This window comes from Eubalaena glacialis, chromosome 11 (assembly GCF_028564815.1).
Source record: "Eubalaena glacialis isolate mEubGla1 chromosome 11, mEubGla1.1.hap2.+ XY, whole genome shotgun sequence".
NCBI lineage: Eukaryota > Metazoa > Chordata > Mammalia > Artiodactyla > Balaenidae > Eubalaena > Eubalaena glacialis.
The window spans coordinates 113,524,577-113,550,245 of NC_083726.1; the positions used below are offsets into that span (position 1 = coordinate 113,524,577).

The window sequence follows — 25,669 nt, forward strand, 5'->3', positions numbered from 1 at the left end:
ACAATTGTAGGTGTGGCTTCTACAGCCAAGAAGTAAATTCCTTCAGACCGGTACCCAGATCTTATGTATTACTGTTTCCCCCTTAATGCTTGGCACAGAGCTGGGGCTCAATAAAGATGTGATGATTAAAATATCCTTACACTTCTACCGGGTCAATGTTGCCCTTCATAAATATATTATGCAAGGTTCCTTCCCACCATGCAACCAGAGACCTTTCCTTCCCCTTGAGAGGGCGGGGAGGTGGCAGCAAGGAAGACAAAACTGAGAAGAATAATCATAAGAATCCGAATAATACTCAACACTCTTTGGAGGGTTCAGTGGTGCTCCAAATGTCTTTACCGAGAACTGTTTTATCTCCCAGGATTTCTAGGAGACGGAAATATCTTGCAAATACAGAATGCATTTACTAACCCCCATATTTCCATCCATGTAGACTACAAGTGGCTTCAAGTACAGATTCAAGTGTATTTGTAGATGCTTTTCCAACAATCTCTTCACAGCGAAGTGTTGCAAGACCAGAATTGCAGGGAATGGTGCTGAGTTTCAGAGAAGCTGACTGGCCGATTTAGTCCCCACAGTGGGGCTGTTCAGGACCCAAGAACTGGCCCTTCACAGAGTCTCTGGCCCCATTAACTGTCCAATAAGCCAATGGCTGGAGAAAAACGAGCTACAAAGTCACAAATCAGAAAGAAAATCACAAGTTGTAGGCCAAGACCAAAGCCACATCAGCTTAATCCAGATTCCCATCTGGTTTCCAAGGACTCCTCCAGACACTTTCCATCCAGTTCTAGGAAACCCATTTGCTCGAAATAAATATCTTTCCACCCAGATTCTTAGCAGAAGTGACTAACTCCTTTAATCAGAGATTCCAATGTATTTACTGAAAATACTGATGTTCCAGCTAGAAAGGGAACAATGTCAGCCACCCAGTAATATCCAGATCTACTCCAAAGGTGGCCTCAAATTAGCCATAGACAGATCCCAGGAATCTGGATTTTTCAAAGCACTCCCAGGCAATTCTGATGGTCAGTTTAAAAGCTGAACAAAACATGTGAAATAACAGTTTTCAAGACACTGAACATCAGGCAATGAAAAACTGTACCTTTGAAAGATGACAAACAAACAAGGCAAACCCTATGATGGCTCAGCTTATTGACTTGTATATCTGAGCTGGGTTGTAGGGAGTGGAAACCCAGGCAAAGTGAGGCATCTTCCTTGGTGGAAGAGACAGAGGTGGGAATCAGGAAAGCAAGACAGCTAGAATTTGAAAGGCAGAGTGCTGGAGGGTAGAAGACTCTACAGTGAGGGGGCTTTGGAGATCTGGAGTGAGTGCCCCTCAAGTCTTCAGCTGAGACTGACCAAATTATGCATGTGAAGAAACTACCTGAGACCAGGAAAATAACGACAAAAAGATAAAGGGACGACTTTACGGTACTCACACAGGGCCAGAAAGGGTCCTTGTCTCCCCAAGCCAGAGTGGAAAAACCTCATAATTCATGAATACTCAGAAGAGTTTTTTCCCCCCTCAGTGGTGGAAAATTAGCCCTAGGTTAAAGATTGCTCTGATTCCACCTAACAAAGCTTAAAAGCAAGACCTGAAAGGGTTAAACTCTCCAAGTGATTTAACTGCATCCCAGAACTAAGCTTAGAAATACAAAATATCCAAAAAGTATCCAGCTCCCAACAAGGTGTGGATTCCACAATGTCTAGCATTCAGTCAAAAATTATCAGGCTTGCCAAAGAAGTGGGAAAATACTACTTATAATGAGGAGAAAAATCAATCTCTCCAGATCAACCTAGAAAGGACAAAGATGATGAAATTAGTAGACAAAGTCTTTAAAATTATTATTGTAACTGTATTTCACATGTCCAAGAAACTAGAGGAAAGATTAAGTGTGTTATGTGGTGACATAGAAGGTAGAAAATGAACTTCTAGAGATAAAAACTGTATGTGATTTAAAAACATACACCAGATTAGATTAATAGCAGATTACATGTCACAGAAGAAAAGATTGACACAGGCAATAAAAACTACCCAAAATAAAACACAGAGAGAAAAAGATTGAAAAAAAAAGCTAAACAGAGCATCAGTGAGGTGCAGAAGAACTTCAAGTGACTTAGTACACATGTGACTGTGGCAACCAAAGGAAGGGGAAACAGAAAAATACTTAATGAAACATTGAAATGGTGGCTGAAATTTTCCAAATTGACCAAAACCATAACCTTATAGATCCAAAAAGCTCAGTAAACCCTGAGGAAAAGAAATTAGAGGGAAAAAAACACACCAAACTATATCACAATCAAATTGCTTAAACCATTGATAAATAGAAAATCTTAAAAGCATCCGGGGGCAGGGGATAAAGATATGTTACATACAGAGAAACTAATCTAGGAATGACAGCCAACTTCTTATAAGAAACAACACAGGAAGACAGGACAGCACCACCTTTAAAATACAGAAAGGAAAAAAAAAAATCTCTCAACTTGGAATTTTATACCCAGTGAAAATATCTTTCAAAAATAAAGGCAAAGGGCTTCCCTGGTGGCGCAGTGGTTGAGAATCTGCCTGCTAATGCAGGGGACACGGGTTTGAGCCCTGGTCTGGGAAGATCCCATGTGCCGCGGAGCAACTAGGCCCGTGAGCCACAACTACTGAGCCTGCGCGTCTGGAGCCTGTGCTCCGCAACAAGAGAGGCCGCAATAGTGAAGAGGCCCGCGCACCACGATGAAGAGTGGCCCCCGCTTGCCGCAACTAGAGGAAGCCCTCGCACAGAAACAAAGACCCAACACAGCCAAAAATAAATATTAAATAAATAAATAAATAAATAAAAGATTACTATTAAAAAAATAATAAATAAAAAAATAAAGGCAAAGTACAGATTTGTATAGACATACAGAGATGAAAGATTTCATTATCCACAGGTCTACATTATAAGAAATGTTAAAGGGCATCCTTTGGGCAGAAAGAAAATGACAGCAGACGGAAATCTGGATCCACACCAAGAATGAAGTGCTCTGGAAAAGTAATTTTTATGGATAACCATAAAAGACCTTTTCCTTATTATTTAAATCTCTTTAAATGATTATTAAAAAATTAAAAAATAATAACAATGTCTTCTAGGATTTATAACATAGGTAGGAATAAAATGCATGATAGCAATAGCACAAAGGCCAGAAGGGAAGGAATGGAAGTATACTGTTGTATGATTCTTATAGTACATGTGAGGTGCTGTAATATTACTTGAAGAGAGACTATGATAAGTTCAATATACTTACTACAAACTCTAGGCAGCCACTTTATAAAAGCACAAAAAGTTATACATAATAAGCCAGCAAAGAAGATTAAATGGAATCTTAAGAAATACTCAAGTATCGTCCCCCAAAAAAGGTTTAAAAAAGAGCACAAGTGTAACAAAGAACAGATAAGAAATATAGAAACAAATAGCAAGATGGTAGGTTTAAACCCTACAGGATCAATATAATATTTATAATTACATTAACTATAAATGGTCTGAACACCTCAATTAAAAAACAGAGGTTATCATATTAGATTTTCAAAACAACCATATGCCTCCCTGTTTGAAACTTACTACTAACACAAAAACAGTTTTTAAAAAAGGATGAAAAACAGTATACCATGTTAACTCGAATAAAAGGAAAGCTGGAGTAGCTATAAGAATATCAGAGAACGTAGATTTCACAGCAAATAATATCAGGAAAACGAGGATCTCTTCATAATGATAAAGTGGTCACTTCATCAAGTAGACACAGCAATTTTAAATGTTTATTCATCTAATAAAAGAGATGCAAAATATATGAAGCAAAAACGGATAGAACCAATCATTAGGGAAATGCAAATTGAAACCACAAGGAGACACCACCTCACACCCATTAGGATGGCTAATAATTAAAGAAAACAAAAAAACGGGAAAATAAGTGTTGGCAAGGATGTGGAGAAATTGGAAACCTTCTGCACTGAGAAGGTAAAATGGTGCAGCCACCATGGAAAACAGTTTGGCACTTCTTCAAAAAATTAAAACTAGAATTACCATATGATCCAGTAATTCCACTTCTTGGTATATGCCCGAAGTAAGTGAAAGCAGGGTCTTGAAGAGATATTTGTGCACCCATGTTCATAGAAGCATTATTCATAATAGCTAAAATGTGGAAGCAAACCAAGTGTCTATTAATGGAAGAATGGACAAGCAAAATGTGGTCTATACATACAATGGACTATTATTCAGCCTGAAAAAGGAGGGAAATTCTGACACATGCTACAACATGGATGAACTTTGAGGACATTATGCTAAGTGAAATGAGCCAGACACAAAAAGACAAATACTGTATGCTTCCCCCTACATGAGGCACTTAGATTAGTCATATCCATAGAGCCAAGTAGAATGGTGGTGGCCAGAGGGTGGAGGGGAGAACGGGAGTTATTGTTTAATGGGCACAGAAGTTCAGATTTGCAAGACGAAAAGAGTTCTGGAGATGGATGGTGGTGATGGTTGCACAACGATATGAATATACTTCATACCATTGAGCTGTACGCTTAAAAATGGTTAGGACAGTTAAGTTTTATATTATGCGTATTTGACCACAATGAAAAAAATGGATAGAAGCAGAAGGAAAAATAGACAAAACCTGATTATTCTGGTGGCTTGAAAACCATTAAAATAAGCAATCCTTGGATTTAAAGCCTATGAAATCTGGATGCAGCATTTCCCATTTTGTCTTTTCTATCCCTTTCAAAATTCCTGAATCAAGAGACTTGGCTGGGAGTGGTGGTGAATACAACACATTAAACGTTTACTTGTCAAATGAGCACTTCAGTGCAAATTCACTCACAAGGTCCCTTCACTCCCGAGAGGAGGAAGAAAGTATATTGTTATAATGATGGGAAAGAGGATGCAGACAAGCCCAAGAGGCCATTTTCCCAGGGCATACCTGTGGCTCAGAGACCACAAGTCACTGGTTCAAGGTCATAGAGTCAGAAACTGGTGGAACGTGGAGTCAGACTCAGGAGGGGCAGTGCTGCTCCGAGGCCGAGACTCTGAGGGGCAGGAAACCAGTCATGACAGCCCTGCCCCCATAAAAACACTTCCCCGGCAAAGTCATCCCACTTAGGTCCCATCGTGCAGCGTTCTGGACCCTCTTAAGCACCTGGTCATTTTCCCCATTGAACACAAACATCTGTCCCTCTCGTGAATCACCCCTCCCTGGACCCCATCTCCAACAAACTGGCGAGGGCCCGCCTTTATGTAGGTTCGTAAAAGATCTTGAAGAGGCAAGTGTCTGACTGGGCAGACGGTGAAGGTTCAGCGACCCTCAGCCCCAGAGCAAGGACCACGCGATGAGCGAAGGCCACGCTGGGACCTGGGAGCTCTTTCTCCAGCCCCGGCTTTGCCCCTGCCTCGCTGGGCATCCTTGACCAACCTTTACCCTCTCTGGCCTTGGATTCCCATCCACGGAAAGTGGCGGCACCGGATTCGAGACTGTGGATCAAGCAGGCATGTATGCAGAGACCACGTGGGCCGCGTGGGCAAGCGGAGGGAGGGGGTGGATGCGGACACCCCTGTGGGGAGCAGGAACCAGGAGGCCAAATGAAACATCTGTGCAGGGAGGTTTGGCCCATGTCCTCCTGTTACTTCTCAGCATTGGGCTCACACCTGCGGGACTGAAGCCCACAGAAAGGAGAAGATCCGTGGAAGATGAGCCCAGAAAAATAGGAGCACAGCCCTGAGAAGCCAGCTGGGAGGAGAGCCTGGGCTGGTCACAGTCACCAAACACAGAAAACAGAAACCACCGGAGCCCAGGGCAGTGCCCGGCGCTGACGGAGCCTGTTCCCCAGAGCAGGCCGGAGGAGGACCCAGCCACGCCAGTCCAGCCACGCGAGGCTGGGGGAAAGGGACGGCGGCTGAGGTAGCCGGGGTCAGTGAGAGCCGTGGTCCTCAAACCCCGGGGGACATCCCACTCCTGGAGAGAGGACTGCGGGCCCCACCCCCCAGCCTCGGAGCCGGTCAGTCTGGGGCGGGGCTGAGAATCTGCATTTCTCCCAAGTTCCCAGATGAGGCGGGCGTGGCTGGTCCAGGGATCCCACCAGTAACCAGCAGGCGCTTGGGTGCTGGGACGTGGCTGCTCGTGTTTGGAACCAGCATCCGCCACTTCCTTGCTCTGTGACTCGGGGACATTCACTGCATCTTTCTGAGTCGCAGTTCCCTCTCTCGCAAGCCAGGGACATTATTAGCATCTACTCTCAGGATTATTTAAGAATGAAATTAGATTATTTATGGAAAGAGATTGGGAAGATGCTTGGGGCAGAGTAAGTGCTGGGTGAAAACCATCAAGTATTTCTGTTCGTAAGAACAGCTTCGCGGAAGCCCCCGGTGCTGGTAAGATGACCCCACGGTGACCTCTACGTGTCAGGGGTCAAGAAGAGAGAAGTTACTGGAGCCCAGAGGTGGTGAGGGCTGCGTGACAGTCTACGTGGAAGCCTCGGTTCAGGGGAAGAGTCGACGGTGGACCCCACGGTGGAGGAGCTGGAGGAATAGCTGTTCTGAGCTCACGCCCCTCCCTGCTCTGATCTGCGGATGCTCCTGTTGGCGACCCCCCAGCTCACAGCAGCCCACCGTGGAACCCTGCCAGCCAGCAGCCTGGGGGAGCTGGAGTGGGACGGGAGCCTGTTGATCCAGTCCATGCCATTCAGCTTTCTGGGGCAGAGAGCAGGCTGGAGAAGGATGGAGAGCACATGAGGGGAGCAGATGTAAGACACCAGCATGCTTGCACATCGTATCGTGCATACCCCTCCCCCTGGGGCAGGGTGACCCCCTAATCCAGCCATGTTGGGCATCCCCAGTGAAAGAGCTGGGGGGCTCGGAAAGGCTCCAAGGCTCTGGGTGAGCAACTCCTCTCCAGACCACATCCTGTGGCTAGAAATACCAGCCGTACCCCAGCACAGATCTGGTCCCTGGCACTCCCAGCAAGGTGAGCGGGAGGGTCCTGGTTCCAGCCCCGGCCAGGGCTCTGGCACGGAGCCATCCAGGCACCTACCTCGAAGGAAACTGAGCTCTTTGGCTTTCTGTGGGGGACAAGAGACCACCTTGCAGGAAGCAGAGGAGAGAGGATGGATTTAGCCGAGACTGGGAAATAGACACAGCAACCTGACACATGGGACAGTCAGGGCTCAGAGCCCAGCTTTGGCCCTGAAGTCAACTCTCTGACCTCGACAGCGGACCTCTCCTCGGAGCCTCCCTCTCCAAAGGACAGTCACTATCACTCCTGCCTGTTTCTCTGCCCAGCCCCTCCTTGTCCTTCAGGATTTGGGGCCTAGAAAAGGATTCCCAGATGTGTTAAGTCACACTAGGCTCCTTGGATGAAATCACTAGAGCCATATCTAGCCGTAGTCATAGATATAACTGTGATTATTCATTATCTAAAATTGGACGGGATAAAGTACTGCAAAATAATACGCTGTAGGGAATGGTTCTGCCGAGACAACTGACTGAATTAAAACCGTCGCTATTAAACATTTCCCACTGGTGACTTGTGGTGTTCTCTTTACTCATATGCTGGGTACCACACACTTCCCTGATACTGACGGGAAAGTGACGTGCAAGAGGCAAGTGGCCAGCTTTTCAAAAAGGTCCAGGCACAGTGAGGTGTAGACACTGTGACAGGGAGATTACCTTGGAGAGACAAGATGGTATGCACCCTGTCACGGGCACAATTCATGCGCTGAACACTGCGACGGGAAGAGCAGAGTTAGCGCTGGAAACCTGAAGGGTATCTCAGTGACTCACTGGTCCTGTCCCCTGCCTTCAGGTAAGATGCGATCAACCAGCCCAAAGGGTCCAAGGGACTCCCTGGGGGTCACTCAGCCAGCCCCTCAACCTGAATACAAAATCTCCACTCACCCCGAAACATACGGAAATTTAAATAAGAGTTATCTGTTCAATCGGCACTTGCCCTATTTGGGTTAGTACATCAGAGCTCTGCAGAGAGGCTTCTGGAACCCCCAAGACCCAGCCCATTTTCTCACGACGGCAAGGGGAAGAAGGACAGCCTGGGAGCCTCCCATTAGCACTTTCTGGGAGGGTGGGGTGATGCTGGGTGGATTGAACGATGTTTCACATAAGGAACGACCAGAGCACCTCTCCTTACGGATTCAGCCACCTCTCCAGGTTCACGCCCTGTCATAATCTTTGTCCTTCTTCCTCCTAAAGGATAAGGCTCCTTGGTAAACGCAGAGCAGCCGAGAACCTCAAGCTCCCTGATTTTGTTTTTTGCTGTGCTCTCAGGGTCAAAGACAGCTCAGAAAAGACACGTCCCCTAGTAAGCAAGCTGCAGAGTTTGGACTATCACCCAGGTCTCCTGAACCCCACGAGCTCAAAACCTAAATTCTTTAATACCCAAGCATCTCCACCAGGGCCAGAAGAGAAGGAGAACGGTGACCCTGATGTTAACTCACAACGTCCAGCAGCTGCAGAGCAAACACCCGCCTTTGCTCCTCTGAGCAAAGCGTCTCTACCCATAACTCGTGCACTCGCTCAGCCAGCATCCACTGAGGCCACCTGGAGTGCAGGCATCACGCTGTCACGAAGAGGACGACCTGGCAAGGGCAGGGACAGAAGCGGGGCAGCGGCTGCAGTGATCCAGACAAAGGATAATGATGGTCTGATTGGAGGCAGCGGGATAAGGAGAAGGAGATGCAAGTAAAGGATGGGAAGAAGGTAGATTTGGCAGGATTCTCTTGCAAATTCTCTGGGGTTGGGGGCGGGGAAGTGAGTGTAGGGAGGCCCCTGGTATGACTGCTGACTAGTGCCCTTCAAGGAGGCAGGAACCCGGGGCAGGAACAGATGCACAAGCTCGGAGGAAAGGTAGGGAGCTCGGTTTGGGTCGGGGTGGACTTGAAGTGCTTGCCGCACACTGAGGAAGAGAAACCCAGCCAGGAGTGCAGGTCTGGACGTCGCAAGACGTGCAGGAGGATGAGGTCATCCAGGGACGGGAAGCCGGGGTCAGCGTCACTACGGGGGTGAAGGAAGAAGGATCCACGGGAGGGCTGGAGAGAGAACAGTCACAGGTGCGGGAGAGATGGGAGGAAGGAGGACGCAGGACCCCAAAGAGGAGAGGGAATCGGGAAAAACGCAACACAAACAGCGTCTGATGCTGTCGATTGACCAGGTGAGACTAGAGACCGTTGCAGTCGGTAACAAGGGGGCCTCCAAGGCCTGGGGCGAGAAGATGTCAGAGGACGGTGATTGCAGGGATGGCCGTGGCATCACCCCTCCTCTGGGCCCCTGGCATGGCGCTCGGCTGCTGGCACCAGCCATGGTACCAAAGCAATACAACATCCTGGCTCAGCCTGGATCCTGGGAGACATGCCAGGTCCCAGTACTTTAGAAATAATGGTCCAGCAGCGCACACTGGGGAAGACAAGGAAGTATGGTGCTAACAGGTTTGAAACTCAAACCTTCCCTTTCGTTCCCTCTACCCCGTACACGTTCGGAACAGGCGAGACCCATGGCACATCAAGTGTCTGGTCATGCGGGGGTTAAAGGAACCACCGCCCAAGACGGGAGCCTCTCCAAGATGCAGGCCCCCAGAGCCCGGGGCCAAGGAGCTGAGGCTGCCTGCCCCGCCAGCTGAACCGCGAGCCCTGCACGTCTCTCCTGCCTGAAAAGGAAAGAGCCATCGCTCTCAGCAGCGCAGAGGGCCCAGCCTGGGGAAGGGAGAGCCCGAGCCAGCAGGTGGAGAGCAGAAGCGCAGGCAGAGGTTTCCGGAGGGAGGTTCGTTCTCCCGGACAAACACCTGCCTGCCAGCCTCCTCCCCTTCCGCCCTTGTTCAAGTCAGGACCCTAGAAGAGGTCAGCTCCCCGCCAAACCCAGACTGACAGCACATCTTTGCTTTTCCCCAAACCTCCGCTTTCTACACCATTTGCCACCTCGAGGGGAAAGCATCTCGCGTGCTCAGCAGCACAAGTTTAGCACACGTGGGCAAGTCTGGAAGGGGAAGCCATGTGGAGGATGGTGATAGCTGTCTCCATCCCCGCTGGCAGCTCGATAAGGGGAAACAGGCACAAGGTTGGCCTGGAAGGCACCTGCAGCAGCAGGGGAGTCACAGCAAAGCTTAAGACTTGCACAAAGCCTCCCCGCTTTCCAAAGGTCCTCATGCCCTGGCCTCCATCTAGTTCAGGGCCGCCCTATCAGGTGGGATAGACAAGGACCAACTCAGGCGTTTCTCACACGGGTGACTGAGAGTCAGAGGGCAGATGGCAACAGAGTCAGGGCCGCGGGTTCTGCCTCAAGCTTCTCGGCTCTTCCCAGGCTACCTGGTATCTGCCGAGGGCCCGAGGAACCAGAGTGAATAATCCAGGGAGGCCGAGGCCAAGCCCCCTTGGTGCTCAGGATGGAACCCGGCTGCCTTGACTAGGGCGTGTGCAGTACCCTCCAGGGGCGGGGGCGGGGCTGAGAGCTCTGGTCTCTGATGCTGAAGCAGAGCTGGAAGAAGAAAGGGAGGTGGGCACAGGCTTGGCTGAGCTTCAGTGATGCCTCCAGGAAAAGCCACCAGAGCTGGCCGTGTGGACAGAATCCCAGGGCCCTGCTGTACCGGCAGCCCAAGCCGCTGGTTTGCTTTTCTTTCCCTCCTGGAATATGGAGCATCTTATTTTTAACTTTATAAATAGAAGAGTGAATGACAGTGCCGGCCTAAGACAGCCGTGAATAAAGGACACTCAGGAGCAGCTGGGCCCGATGGCGCATCCTCCTGCAGAGCGCCGGCCCCGGTGCAGGAGCCTGGGGCCCCCGAGAGCCTGCAGCTAGGAGCCAGAGCCTCAGGGCTGTTCAGACCCCTTGTCTGGACATATCTGCCTCCCCCACCCCACCATGGCCCCTGCTCACATCAGCCGATGATGAAGCATCAGGCCTAGTGGGAAGAAAATACATTGTCTGATACAAACCCCGAGACTGCCCTGCTTCGAGTGAGGTTTTGCAGGGCTATCTCCACGGTCTCTCTGCCCCCTCTTCCCACCGCAGAAGTGCAGGGAATTCCCCCCCACAGCCCAGGCATAGCCCTGACCGCCCCCTTCCGCCCTTTCTGAGACTTAAGGCTTGCCTGTTCAGGAGGGTACGAAACGTATGCCCTTGTTTGTCTGAAAATCTCCTCTTACCCAGTTTGCACTGAGTGTCACCATTCTCTCTGCAGTCCTGCCCTTGTCGCGCAGCGGTGAACATCTGTCTGGGGCAGCTTACCTGCAGCCTTGCTTTGGGTTGGCAGATGATGGCTGTGACCTCAGAGACTTCCTCTTTAGGGGACGCTGGGTGACTGACAGTCCCAACCAGCGTAGAAGGAAGGGAGCCATAGATAATGATTTACACGCCAGCATCCATAGAACATTTTCAGTGCAGGAAAGGTATATGTCACAATGATCACTCGTAGAACAAAAGGTTTCTAACCTCTAACAGGTACCAGGCGCTGTGCTAGGTGCTGGGATCCGATGGTGAACAGCACGGATGGAGCCCCTTCCCTCACAGAGTTTACGGTGGACTTGTAGACGAGGAAGTCAGCCAGTGAGTACAAAGCGATGCGCACCGTGACAGAGGATGCACAGGTACTGTAGGATCACATGGCGGGAGAGCTAAGCCTGACTTAGATGAGGGGATGGAGCCAGGGAAGGCTTCCTGGAAGAGGTGACATCTAAGCTGAGACCTGAAGGAAGAGTAGGAGGTGATGAGGGGAGGGAAGGAGGTGAGTGTAGCTGGAGCGGAAGGGAAGGACTTCAGAGAACAGCATTCAGGGGCATGAGCTTGCAGAGCCAGCTAAGCCACGGCAAGGAGGTGGGTCCTTCTCCGATGATAACGGAAAAGCCACTGAATGCGTCTGAGGAGGGGAGAAGCACAGTCAGGTCACCACTTCAGAAGGCATGTTCGTGCTGCTGTGAGGACAGACCAGAGCCAGGCGCGGCTGTGTGGGGGGCATCCAGGAGGTGATGCAGAGATCCAGGCAAGAGATGGGGGGGCGTGACCAGGACGGCCAAAGTGGGACCCGAAAGAGGAGGACAAACTCAGGGCAAAGGACAAGCCGATGAGATGCAGAATCACCAGGATAGCCATGGAGACGGGGCAGAGGAGCCGGGGCCTGTGCCTTGGGTAACTTCACACTCAGCCAGATGAGGACCAGCAGGAGGGGGCAGAGGGGTGGGAAGCGGTGACACCAGGAGGGGCCTTGAGGAGTCTGAGGTCCCTGTGTGGCACCTGAGCGGAGGTGTCCTGCGGGCAGCCAGACATACAGTCCAAGCTCCGGGGCCGGGTCTGGGCTTCGGCTGGGAATCATCAGCACATCAGAGAGGAGGCGTGAGATGGCCTGGGGAGAGGGTGTAGCGCCAGAGAGGGTGGCCACCCAGCCCCCACCTGAGGAAAACAGCACCCGAGCTACGTAACAAAGGTCGTACATCAGCTGCAAAGCCAGGGCTGCTAACCTTCCTGACCCTGACCCTCAGATCCGCTCTACAAGATTCCCACCCAGGGCCTCACTCCCCGCCCCCCCGCCCCCAGGTGCCCCGCATACAACACACCCCACCACGCTGAGTCATCAGTGCCTGGGTCAACCCCAGGGCTCCAGGCTAGTGGTTACATGTACACCTCGTTGTGTGTTACCTGCTGTGAACTGCAAACCACGCGTGACAAGTACATAAGCGCATGAGCACGTGCTTCTGCGTGACGGCCCCGCAGACTCACGTGCGTGTCCACACCTCCACGCATAAACACACCCGCCGCCCCGCAGCCTGCACGAGGTCGTCTACATCCACCCGCGCTGAAATCCGAAAGGACTCTTCCCACTTTGCACTGCAAATTTTCCCCCAAAAGCAAAACAAAAGCTAAGCAAATAAACGCAAAGTTACAACAGGAGGAAAAAGGTGAAAACGTGTCGAGTTTCTTTTTTCTGTCTTCTCCTGTGATTGTATTTAATCTTCATGGATTATAAAAATGGGTGTTAATCCCGAGGGATGAGGATGAGACTCAAACTCAGGTCTGCCTCCAAATCCCTCCCCGACTGTACACTGGGAACCGCGGCTTTCACTCTGGAGAGCTGGGAGTAGACAGACTCTGTAACAAAAGGAAGTTGGCTGGTGTACGTGTGATGTGCAAGTTTATTTCCTTTATCCATTCAATAAATATTCATCACTCCCCTGCTAGGTACCTGAAGGCAAGAATTGCACTGATGCACGTTAATAGAGAACATCCCTTAATTAGGATCCCATTTACCCTCGTGATGGGCTGCAATCATTTTTGTGGGATTCTCTGATTGCGTCTCCTTAGAGAAGTGCGGTCATAACTGCCTGTCAGGGCGAGATGAAGCCCTTGGATGTAATGCGTCTGGGGGAATTGCAGCCTCTCATTTTCTGGCAGCCCCAACTGTTAAAGGCCACCCCTTTCCTTCCCTTCAGCTAACAAGAGATGATCCTTCACAATAGAGCTACAGATGGGGACCTGAAGGAGGGATTTGCTAATCGCCGTTCCCTTTAGAGTGGTTTGGTCTCAGCTGTACCACCCTCTGGTTGGGCCTCATCCCCGGTGAATGTCCTTTACTGGATTCATGGCCAAGAGGACAGAGTGTTTAACTCGGTAATTAACACCTGATTTGCGACGCCTGCCTGGGCGACACCTCTGTCCTCCTCCCCTCCCGCCAGGCCTTGTGCTCCCGCCGTGGGAACGTGGGGAACATCAATCCAGTTATCAAGCAGTAGGAGTGGCTCTTGTCCCAGCAGCAGGGCTTGGGGGCGCCCGGAGAAGGCCAAGAGGTCTGAAGCGGTGGGTGCCCACCTGCCACTTCACTCCATCCCTAGGGGCTCCGTGAGGTTTTGTTTTCCTGCTGTGGACACTGCGAACACCGGAGCCCTGGAGCCCAACACTGAGTGTGCGTGTGGAGTGGGGCAGGCCAGCCCGCGGGGCGTGGAAAACCCTGCCCCTCCTGAGAATGTGTGGATCAGTGAGTCCATCACGTCACCAGTGGAGGCCCTTTATTCATCTGTGCGCCCCCGCCCCTTTGAGACACCACCGGCTAAGCCCGGATGATAAATCGTAGCTCATCTTGAGCATCTGCCGTGTACCTACGTGAGCTTCACACGAAGTCACTCATTTAACCCTCATAATAGCTCCGCGGGATAAGGCGCTACCACCACGACACAGATGATGAAACCGGGCACAGAAGACGGTGTAACGCGTGCACGCCAGGACCCAGCCCGGCTGAGGTCTGCAACCAGGCATGAGCCCCAGGGCCTGCGCCCCGAACCTCTGCACAAAACTGCCTCAGGCCCAGAAGCCAGTGACCCACGTGGCTTCACTGTTTGGAAGGTGCCGAGAAAGTCCTTACCGCTCCCGTCCTCCAGAATAGCCCTTCACAGAAGCTAGGAATGGGCTCACAATGCTACCACTACAATAATTCTCTGGCAACGATGGAAAGCAAATCCCCCGGGAGGACAAGGGGATGGAACACACGGAGCCGGGTACAGGCTGGCAGGCTCCAGCCAGCTTCCACCCTCTCCCACACGTGGACGTTTACCAGTTCCTTCCAGCTCCCAAGAGGCTCTCAGTGGGTGGGGCCTGGTGTGGGCAAAAGTGAGGACAAGCTTCCCGCTGGGGATGTGAATAAAAGAGGAGGAAGAGGCCCCAGTCGGCAGCAGGACTGTAGTATAGGACTACTTACTGGTCCTATAATCTTCGTCAAGACAACCAACCACTGTGAGTTTCCATTTCTTCAACTACAAAATGGGAATAAGAAGAGTTGCTTTGTAATGTTGCGTAAATTAAACAAGGCAATGCATACGAAGCACTGAACAGCGCGCCCAACACAAAATAGGGACGTGAAAATGGCAGCTTTTGTTATAATTTTGCTGCAGCTCAAGGAAAGGGGGCCTGACCAAGGTTCTGCGGAAACAGTGGGCAAGGTGGATAGTGGGCGAGCAGCAGGAGAGAGACTTAAATGAGAGAGACAGGGCTTCCCTGGTGGCGCAGTGGTTGAGAATCTGCCTGCCAATGCAGGGGACACGGGTTCGAGCCCTGGTCTGGGAAGATCCCACATGCCGCGGAGCAACTAGGCCCCGTGAGCCACAACTACTGAGCCTGCACGTCTGGAGCCTGTGCTCCGCAACAAGAGAGGCCGCGATAATGAGAAGCCCGCGCACCGCGATGAAGAGTGGCCCCCGCTTGCCGCAACTAGAGAAAGCCCTCGCACAGAAACGAAGACCCAACACAGCAAAAATAAATAAAAATTAAAAAAAAAAAAAGAGAGAGACAACCTTCACTGACTCTGCAACTATTCTGAGCCCTCTTTACAGATTCGTTGCCATCTGCCAGCCACTCTCTACTCAGACCTACTACGTGTGGGCACCATGTTGGGTGACGTTATGAGTTGAATCAAGTCCCCCCAAAAGATGTATTGAAGCCCTAACCCCTGTTACCTGTGAATTTGACCTCATTTGTAAACAAGAACCTCGCTGATGTAATCGGATTAAGATGAGGCCATACTGGACAGAGTGGGCACTGATTCAATACGACTAGTGTCCTTAGAAGAAGAAGAGGTACAGACACATGTAGGAGAAAAGGCCACGTGAAGACGGAGGCAGAGACGCAGTGCTGTGTCTACCAGCCAGAGCATAGCTGACAAGCACCAGAAGCGGGGAAAGAGTCAGGGAACAGATTTCCCCCTAAGAACCTCCAGCAGGAGCCCACCCTGCTGATGCCTGGATTCAGACATCTGGCCTTCAGAACTGTGAGAGAATAAATTTCACTTATTTAAGCCCCCAGTTTGTGGTACTTTGTTGCACGAGCCCTAGACAATGAAATAAAACTACAAAGATAAATTTAAAAAACCAAGTTCCTGTCCTGAAGTCTCTGCTATTCATTTCATCCCATGCAAGAAGCTGGATGAGAGTTCAGGTTTAACATGGTGGCCTCGGTCCAGCTTCCAAAAAGGTATACTTTGTTAGTCAAGAGTTTTGCCTGGCCCACCAGCTAGGACTCCCGGACCCAGGGACATCCGGGAGGAACAAAGACTGTCCTGGCCACAAGTTATACCGGGTCCCCGCCACCCACGGGGCATAGCAGTGAGAACTGAAAGCAGGAGAGGAAAGCCAGGGCTGGTGTCTTTTCCTCGGTTTCTTCCCAATCCACCATTCTTTGTCTCTCCTGTTAATTTCTCCATTCTTTCTCTTTGTATTTTAAGTGTCTACTCTGTTCCTTCTGCTGTCCTCACAGCCCGGCGGACTGGGAAAAGCAGAGGTCTCAGTGGCTAGAAAACCAGACTTTGAGTTCCATCATTTACTAGCTGTGGGATCTTGGGCAAGCAACACTAACTTTCCGTGCTTTGGTTTCTTCATCTGTACGATGGCAATAATATGTAACTTGCCATGTTATGTATGGTGTACAGGATGTAACATATGTGTGTATGTATGAAATGTATGATGGCACCCATTAAACAAGACGATATATGCTGAAGCATTTTACGTGTCGTACGAAAAGGAGAGAGATCTTGCTATGCACAATTCCTAGATCTTACGTAGGGAAACACTGGTTTTCGATATTACATATCAGGATATACCAGAAAATGAGCACCAAATGTAAAAACAGTCAAGCCGGTGCTAAAGGAGGTAGAAATGGCATTGACCTAAGAGGAAACATGGACCCGACACCAACACCGAAACACTCTGATATTGGGAATGTTTTCCCGTCTCTTAATTTGAATGATCTGAAGTTCCCATCCGACTCTAAGATTCTATGACTTTATGAAAATGTATACATCGAGCTGTTTGCTCTTATAAAATTACACTTTAAAAAGAGATCTTTGCTTATGGGTCACCCATTACAAATCTGGAGAAAGCCGTGATGCCTGGGGGACTTCTAATAACAAGTGAAGGAGAAAAGCCATTTGATGTGTGAAATATCCAGCGGGCCGGGGACCACCGGAGGGGCATGTCTTCTCAAACACGCCTCTCCTGGCTAATCCAGAATTTCAGAGGAAGGGGTTGGAATCACTCCGAACAGAGGCTGGTAAAGAGGGTGAGACATCCCTCCTGCAGCCCAAAATGCAAAGGCAGCCAGACGATTTTTAATCTCCTTTTAGAATAACATAAACCAAGGTGACTCCAATTGCAATGGAAGAGATGGAGCTCAGACCTAAGGAAGAACTAACTTCCTGACTCTTGAGATGCACAAGGGGTTTGGGGAAGTTGCCTCCTGTGAAGCTTTGTAACAAGCAACCAAGGGACCAACTGCGTCGTGGGTGCAAGAAGTGGGCTCAGGGCTGGAAGCGCGGACAGAGTGACCTTCCGGAGGGCCCTTCCCGCCCGCGCTTCCCCTCCTCTCGCCAAGTCGGTGCACAATGGGACAACACGCCTGCCTGTCACACAACAACACGATCCCACTTCCAGTTACCTTGGCAGCTCACATCTCGCCACATTGCCCATTTTTTCCTGCTGGCACCGTAGACTCCAAGGTGTAAATGCTGTTTTTACAGATTTTTGCATGTTCCACGCTGGAATGTGATAATCACTTCACATCGCAGTTTGCGCCGAGGAGGAAATGAAACCCACTCCCGAGTCAGAGACGGGAGTGTGGTTTCACCCTCTTTGACAGCCAAAAGCCAACGGAGGGCTCTCTGAAGAGCCAAGTCTCTCGGGGGCGGGGGGCGCAAAAGACACGTGGGCATCTTCTTAATTCTCCTGAGCTCAGCTCAGGGCTGAAATCCGTGTTTGCTGAGGGATGTAGACTGTGGTTTGGCGATCACTTCAGCTGGAGAAATAAGGAAGTAGGAGAGTTCATCCAGCTGGCACTTTTCTGGCGCGACTCCTAAAACCTGACAGGTTGACGATCCTGCAGGCCTCGGGAGCTCACCATGCTCTAAACCCTTTGCACGAATTAATTCATTCAATCATCGCAACAGCCGTACAAGGCCCAGAGGGGTTCGGGGACTTGTTCATCATAACAACACGTCCACTGAGTTCAGTGTAAAGCCAGGCAGTCTGGCTCCAGAGCCCCACGCTCGTCGGAAAGAGACACGATGCAGACCCCAGAGAAGTGGGCCTGGATCCAGCCTCCTCTTGCCCTCTTTCCTCTCCTCCCCTCACCTTTGTGCTATAGGACCACACGCTTGAGCCGAAAACCCTGAGAAGAGGGAACCATGAGCCAAAACCACCAACGTACACCACGTCGGGATTCAGCCCAGCTCTCCCCATAACTCACAGGGCAGCACCCATTGGTACCCTAACCCCACTGTCCTATTGTAGGAATTTTCCCAGCCCATAATTATTCTCTCTCCCCAGGCCAGTAAGTCAATAGCACATTCAAAAACCAGTCTCCAAAATGACTCCTTTGCTAAAACTGTTTTCTCACCCCTGGGGGTTCTCCTTTGAGGTGCGAAAACCCCAATCAGGGAGTCGCACCGTACATAATGCATCAGGCTTTCACCGAGAACCAGTAAAGCAAGCAGAAGCTCAGAAGGGTCCATCATCCCCCGGGGTTCATAACTGGGCATTGTGATTAATCCATTTATCTGCTATTCAGACAAACACCCCACGGGAAGAGTCAGTAATAACGGACAATTAAGCAGGTACACGGGTAACCAAAGTGTACCCATGCTTTCAGCTTTGCAGCTCCTCGATTCCCAGAAACTCTACTCATTTTTTGAGTTTTCAGGGTCCACAATAACCTAAGCACAGGAGTGGGAGATGGGAGGCCCAATTTTCAGAAAGCCGTGAGTGATTAACACCCAGAAGGCTCACGAGCTTGTTCATAATCCCATGAATCAGTCAACATTTGTTAGCATTTTTCATTTACTCTGTGTCAGGCACAGTGTTAAGACCAGGGTAGACACCCTCCCCCCAAAAAGTTCATTATCCAACTGAAGAAACAGACATATAAAAAGCCAACGGGAGATCAGCTCGGTGCTTTGTGACCACCTAGAGGGGTGGGATAGGGAGGGTGGGAGGGAGACGCAAGAGGGAGGGGATATGGGGATATATGTATACGTATAGCTGATTCACTTTGTTATCAAGCAGAAACTAACACACCACTGTAAAGCAATTACACTTCAATAAAGATGTTAAAAAAAAAAAAGCCAATTATCTTGTAATAGGAAAAGTGAGAGACAGGTGTTAGGAGCACAGAAGAAGGAGAAGGAAAACTCACTCACCATGGGGTGGAGGATAAATGGCCAATCTGGGAAGGCTTCTCAGAGGAAGAGACCTTTGAACTGGGTCTTGCTGGTTGAGGAAGATCTTTTGTTTCCAGAGAGGCGGGGGTGGGGGGGGGGCGGTGTAGAGTAGCCCAGGTAGAGGAACCAGGAAGCACAAAGGCATTCAGGCATGAAGTCAGTGTTTGCAGAGAACTGCATGGGGCAGGTACTGAAGGGCTAAGGAAATGGGCTCTATCCTGTGTCCTAAAGGCAACAGGGCGACATGGTAAGTTTTGAAAGCAATGTCTGATCATGAGCAGATTTGTGTTTCTGAAAGCCCATCGAGGGCTGGATTAGAGAAGAGGACAACAGGAGAGAGGCTGTTGCCTTAGTGAGGGCAGAGTGAGGGTGGTGGCCTCTGCACAGACAGCGGGCTGGGAAGGAGACCACACAGTAGAAGGTTTCTAATGACACATGCGGAGCAGGGGATGATGCCCTCGGCTGAGGAGGAGAAGCGCATCTGAGGGACAGAGCCAGAAAAAGCAGAAACGGAACTCACCGTGCCCACCCAGCCTGCACCGTGGATGCTCCCCGCCCCAGCTCCAAACTTCACTGGTCAAGGGAGGCTCTGCTCACAAGCAGGTAGTTTTGTTCCCCACTCTCTCCTTCCTGCCTAAGGATTAGAACAGCTCTCCCTAAAAACCTTGTGAGAGGTCACCTTCTCCCTGTCACCCTTGCCTGTCCCAACACCGCATCTCTCCCTTCCGAAACATCCTCTCTCCCTATCCCTCTCTCCTGCTGCCATCCAAACATGGCATCTTTTTAGAAGTCACGTAGGGACCTCCCTGGCGGTCCAGTGGGTAAGAATCATTGCGTCCACTGCAGGGGGAATGGGTTCCATCCCTGGTCGGGGAACTAAGATACCACATGCTGCACAGTGCGGCCAAAATAATAATAATAATAATAAAAGAATAGAAGTAGCAATGTAGGGCAAAGGGCAGCGAATCAGAAGTGGAGGCAGTCTGTGCTCCAAGGCTGTCTGTCCTAGCTGACCAGCTAACTTTCAGAACTTGCTGGACCTCTCAGCCTCAGCATCCTCACCTGTAAAATGGGGCTAAGAAATGAAAACTAATCTTTGCTTACCTCACAGGATTATGGTGAGGATGAAATGAGATAAAGTGCTTGTAAACCACACCAAGGAAAGGCAGGAAAAGGTGCTACCGAACTATCTGGATCATCCGGCACTACAGTCCACCAGACTGTGAGTCCCTTGAGGGCAGGGGCCTGGTGTCTTCATCTTTGGATCTCGAGAGCCTAATCATTCCTGGCACAGAGTCAGTGTTTGATAAAGATGTGTTGAATTAAAAACAAGGAGCGCTACCACCATAGACACAACACACACACACACACACACACACACACACACACACCACAGAGGCATCCTTGCCTCCCTCTCTCTCACCATAAATGCAGGCAGACCCACAACACCTCACTTTTGGAAGTACTGCTCTAGTCCTGGCTCATTCCAAAAACAGCCAGTCCCTGGAAGAAAACCAAGTGATTGTCACGCTGCCTGGATGCCTCCATTGGGCACGTTTGACCAAGTCTGAATTCTTCCCCGTCTCAGGGGAAGCTGTGAAGAACTGAACCCCAGATTCACGCCCCTTCCCGGAGCCCCAGCTGGATCTGCCCCTCCCCCTTTGTGCCAGGCGTTCGACGTGGGTTTTTTTGGTTTTTTCTTTTTTTCTTTTTTTGCTCTCAGGAGCTCGGCCGCCTATACTGCTGTTTTCATTGATGCCTTGAGCAGAGCTGGCACGTGCAACTGCCGAGAAGGGGGAGCGCGGAGCTGCGGGGGAAGCATGTAAAAATAGCCTGGCGCGCGTCGTTCTGCCTGCTCCGGACTCCTTGAACCCGGGCCGAGGTGGGGAAGCTCACATCGCCCGTGCACACTGTGGAACCCGGCCGGGGTCTGCACCCGGACCCGGCGCAACAACCGGAGTACCGGGGGGCTAGAGACCTGCGAAAACTTTTTTTTTTTTTTTTTTAAGAAGCCGAGCGGTAGGGGGATGGGCAGAGAGAAGCTGTTTCTTGCTTCTAGCGCTCCAGCCACACGGCTGCAGGGACTGCTACGTGCCCGCTGGTCCAACAGATTACAGAAGTGCAGCCTGGACTCTGGGCTAGTTTTAGAAACCCATTCTGCAGGTGGGCGATGGGAGGGAGGAGGGCGAAGGGATTGGTAAGGCTAGCTCTCTGCCTTGCACTACACATCATTCTGAGTGTCTGCTCGCCTGGGGCGGGGGGGGGGGGAAGAGGAAGTGGCGAGGGGACAGCAGGCGCGCATGCTTTGCCCTAACTCAAGGCGACAGCATTATCTCCCGAACATCCCACTGTTCTCCCCCAGAGCGTGTTTGTTTCGAAATGGACAGTTGCCAGATGCATGCTGCTTCTAGTTTCTCAGAGAACGGGGATTTTAAAAGCTTTGCTGCCTACGCGGTGGGGTTAGGGGGTAGCTGCAGTTCAGAACTCGAGGGAAGAAGATCGGGAAGGGTCTCTGCCCCTTTCTGCAACCCAGCAAGACAGAGGGACAATCCCCGTGCCACACCTCCATCCCGCCCCACGCTGCATATGGGTAACCATATGTGAAGTGCACGGCAGCCCCACCAGACACCCGGCTATTAATAGAGCCCGGGAATTTGCTCTCTGCCTTTTTCCTGCCACCGAGTAAGGGATGATCTTCACACACATACCCCACTCCGCCCCCCCCCCTTGGCGCACCGTTCCTCCACGAAGGTAAGGGGGCTGCCCACGCGGATCCCCTTCGTGACTACAGGTGCCCAGAGCCTACGGGCTAACCCAGTTGTAATGACAGCAGGGTCAGAGCGAGGCCAAGGAACGCAGCCTCCAGTCGCCGGACGCAAATCCCAGCAGGGCTCTTTGCGGCTCCGAGCCAACTCCAGAGTACAGAAAGGGCAGCCGCTGGGCTGCCGGAGGTGGGGGACGAGAGCGCAATTTGCGGAGCTAGAGCGACCTCCTGGGAACTGCTGTGGGACGAGCGGTTGCGGACCCATTTCCCGCTGCAGCGCGGCGCGCAGGCCCCACGGCCCGCGTGGGCTCGGCTGCGGCAGGCGCGGGCGCTGTCCCTGGTCCTTAAGGTGGCCGCGGCCCGAGCTCCCACCCCGGGGTTAGCGTCCCAGAGGCGGCTCGTAGGTGCTGGAGGGCAGACCTCTCCCCGGCCCGGATCTGGGCGCGAGGGTCTGTTGGTGGTGCCCAAGTGCCATCCCGGCGCGGCGCGGCGGGGCCCCCTTCCCCGACCCCCATCCCCGCGGCCCGGAGCTCTCCGCGGTGCTGCGGGGACCGAGAGCTCGAGCTTGAAGGGTAACGCCGAGGCAGCGGCCGGCCGGAGACGGTCAAGGCGCCGCAGGGAGCAGACCTGGCCCCCGGATCACCCATCCCGATCCGGCAGAAACCGGCACTCTGGAGCCCTAACGGAGCCCAGAGGGGAGGGCAGGGGAGCGCGGCCGCCCAGGGTTTGGGACTTGGTTGGGGTGGGGGGTGGAAAGCGAGCAGCGGGGGGCAGGAGAGGGAGCTGGGGTGAGAGCGACTCTTTTGCATTTTCAAGAGGGAGGGGGCCTGAGACAGGCACTGTCTTTCCCGCACCCAGCGCGCACACACACACACACACGCACACACGCGCACACGGCCGGCAGAAGCAAGCGGGATGGAGCTGGGAAAGTTTGGCACCAGGTGCGGAGCGGCGGCGGCGGCGGCGGCGGCGGCGGCGGCGCGCGGCGCGGGGGTCCCGGCGGGCTGCGGGGTCTCCGCGCCCGGCCTCTCGCCTCCTTACCTCGGTGTTCTCGGCCGCGTTCTCCGCCATTTTCCTCCTTAGGAGCAGGCAGCGGGAGGAGTGTTTCATGCCCATAAGAGCCAGCAAGGGTTTGGTGATACAGAGATAGTGCAGAAAGAGAGAGCTGGTGTAGCTTTAAAAGAGAGAGAGAAAGAGAAAATGGGAGGAAAAATAAAATAAAATAAAAGCCCAACCCAGTCCCTCTGCTGGAGCATCAGCCGGTACCATCAACCACGGTGGAGTCTTTCCTGCAGTCTCCACTTTATTTTCCTCCCTTCTCATCGGCTTCGGATTCCTTCACACAGTTTCGAGTTCCTGTCGCGCCCGCGACCCCCTCCCCGCCTCTCTCCACCCGCGCTGCGGGCCAGGCAGGAGGGAGGGAGCCCCGAAGGCTCCGCGGAGGCGGCGGCGGCGGCGGCGGCTCCTCGCCGGCTGCTCGCAAAGTCCGGCCGGCCGAGGCAGCCGACAACTCCTCTCAACTTCTGCCGATCAGCGGGTGAAGCAACACGCTTCCTGCGCGTCCCTCCCGGGGGCTGAGCCGGTGAGTGGGGGCGGGGAGGAGGTTGGGCCGGGCGGGAGGCTGCTGCTGGGCGCAGACCGAGGGCCCCCGCGCCCCGGGCCGCCCCCTCGCCCGGGCTCCGGGGGTCTCTGGGCCGCCTCCACTCCCGGGCGCCGTGGACAACTTGCTGGGGGGGGGGGCGGGGAGGGGGGGGCGAGGGCTGCGCGGACGCAGCCGGGCCACGCGTGAGGCTCAGAGAGGGCAGGCGCCGGGGCTGGGCTCCGGCAGGTCCTCGGACCCGGTGTGCGTCCTCCCACCGAGGACGGGCCCTAGGCAAGGCTGGGCCACGGTCACCTCGCCCCCATCCCAGCCCCCACCCCCCCACCCAACTCTCCCGCTCCGCTGCCAATTCCTGCATCCTCCCTCCGCGTTTGGGGTTTGGGGAGCCAAGGGATGGATGGCTGGATGAGGGAGGGTCCTCAACTCCTTCAACTCTAGGGCTACGTGTGGCATCATGACCCCTTTTTTCTCCCACTCTCCCTCTCCAACGGCCTGGGGCTCCAAGCCTCGCCCAGGCCGAGAGGGTGGGACCAAGGTTCAGCCAGAGGTAGCCTGGGAAAGAGGGTGGGAGAAAGTCAGATGGGTGAGCCTTCCGCCGCACTCCCCCTGCCCCGGTCTTCCCTGGCAGCCCCCTGCCCACGCATCTCTCTTCTCCCTCCTCACCCCTCCCCCAGCATCACCAGATTTTGAAGTCCCTTTTATGGGAGAGAAGGAGGATGTCACGTACCCATTAGGATTCTCTTGATCCTTTTTTAAGGGAGTTTGGGCGGCAGCAGGGGGTGTGAATTTTTATACAATGCATTCCTGTCTTCACTTTGAGAGCTTCTTTTTCTCTGTCTTACTGGCCATCTGTCAGGCGGGTGGGGAATAAAACGGGGGGGGCGCTCTGTGTCCCCCATTACAACAGGCCTCTGGGGCTGACTCCTTCGAAGACAGCTGCACTTTCAAGCTTTCAGTTCACAAGTCAAGGGCAGGGACCTAAAAGGGGCTCCTTGGGCATCCTGGCTCTCTTCACTTCACCCCTGTGCTTACCTAGGCAGAGCAGTCCTGCATGCATGCCCTATTTGTTATTTAACGTCACCTTTGACAGCCAGGAGGTGTGAGCCTGATTGTCCTCAACTAACCCCAGAGTCCATTGACGAAATGGGCCAGGATCTAAAGACGTTTCCATCACCTGGTCCTCGGGAAAGAGAGGATACATTGCAATAAGTGGAGGAGGGAGAGGAGAGGAGGGGATGGAGAGGGCAAGAGGCTTGAGTTAATGGGTGAGTGTGTATGTGAGTGTGTGTGTGAGTGTGTGTGTGTGTGTGTGTGTGTTGAGGAAGGAGTACATTTAAATGAAAGAATGACCTTAACCTCCTTAACCTTGTCCTCTCTCAGACCACAAACCTGGATGCGTGTTCAGGGTGAACGAGCAGAGTCTGGCAACACCTGGTCCTTCTCCTTCCCTTTCACATCCTGCCAACACGCAGAAGGTGGGGGGGGGGCAAATGAGCTGAATCTAAGGAGTGACCTTTACCCTCTTGAACCCCGTTTTCTCTAAGCATCCTTCTCAGAGACAAGAGATCTTGAGACATCTGATCTCCTACCAAGAGAGGCTCAGTACTTGTACAATCAACGGAAACCAGAAAGGGTCTTCCCAGTTCTTCAGTCCTATCCTCTCATTTGACGGAGAAGGACCCTGAGATCAGAGAGAGGACACGTGTCTGTGATCCATCAGCTAGCTGACGGAGCATCTCAGAGCAGCTCCCCAGCCCCCTGGCTTCCAGCCCAGCGCTCTCCCCCCACCCTACCCCACCTCACACTGCTGCAGCCTGTGCAGTGCATCCATTCTGTGACTAACCGGGGCGGGGAGGGAAGCTCAGACAAGCTCCCACCGAAATAGGCTGCTGCCTGTGCGTGATTATGTTGCTATGAGAACCTCAGTGGGTGTGTTTCCTCCATCCTCTGTTGAAATCTTTTGCTTGGCTTGGCTTCTCCCCAAGCACGGCTCCCCTTGGAATGGGGAGTGGAGAGGCTGAGATGGAGAGCTGTATTCTCATAGCAAAGAGTTTTGTAGTCCAACCCATCCAACCCCGAACCAGCCTGGGGCTGTGCCTGAG

At 52.3% G+C, this 25,669-nt stretch overlaps 1 protein-coding gene across 1 annotated transcript in view; it reads right to left on the bottom strand.

Annotated features, from left to right (window-relative positions):
* The window catches only part of PRMT8 (protein arginine methyltransferase 8), an 85,612-nt gene extending 62,529 nt beyond the window's left edge, over nt 1-23,083 (bottom strand). The window contains exon 1 of the mRNA XM_061204500.1: nt 23,009-23,083. Within this exon, the coding sequence (XP_061060483.1) occupies nt 23,009-23,083 (75 nt within the window). The remainder of the gene's footprint in view (nt 1-23,008) is intronic.
* Between the last annotated feature and the right edge of the window lie 2,586 nt (nt 23,084-25,669).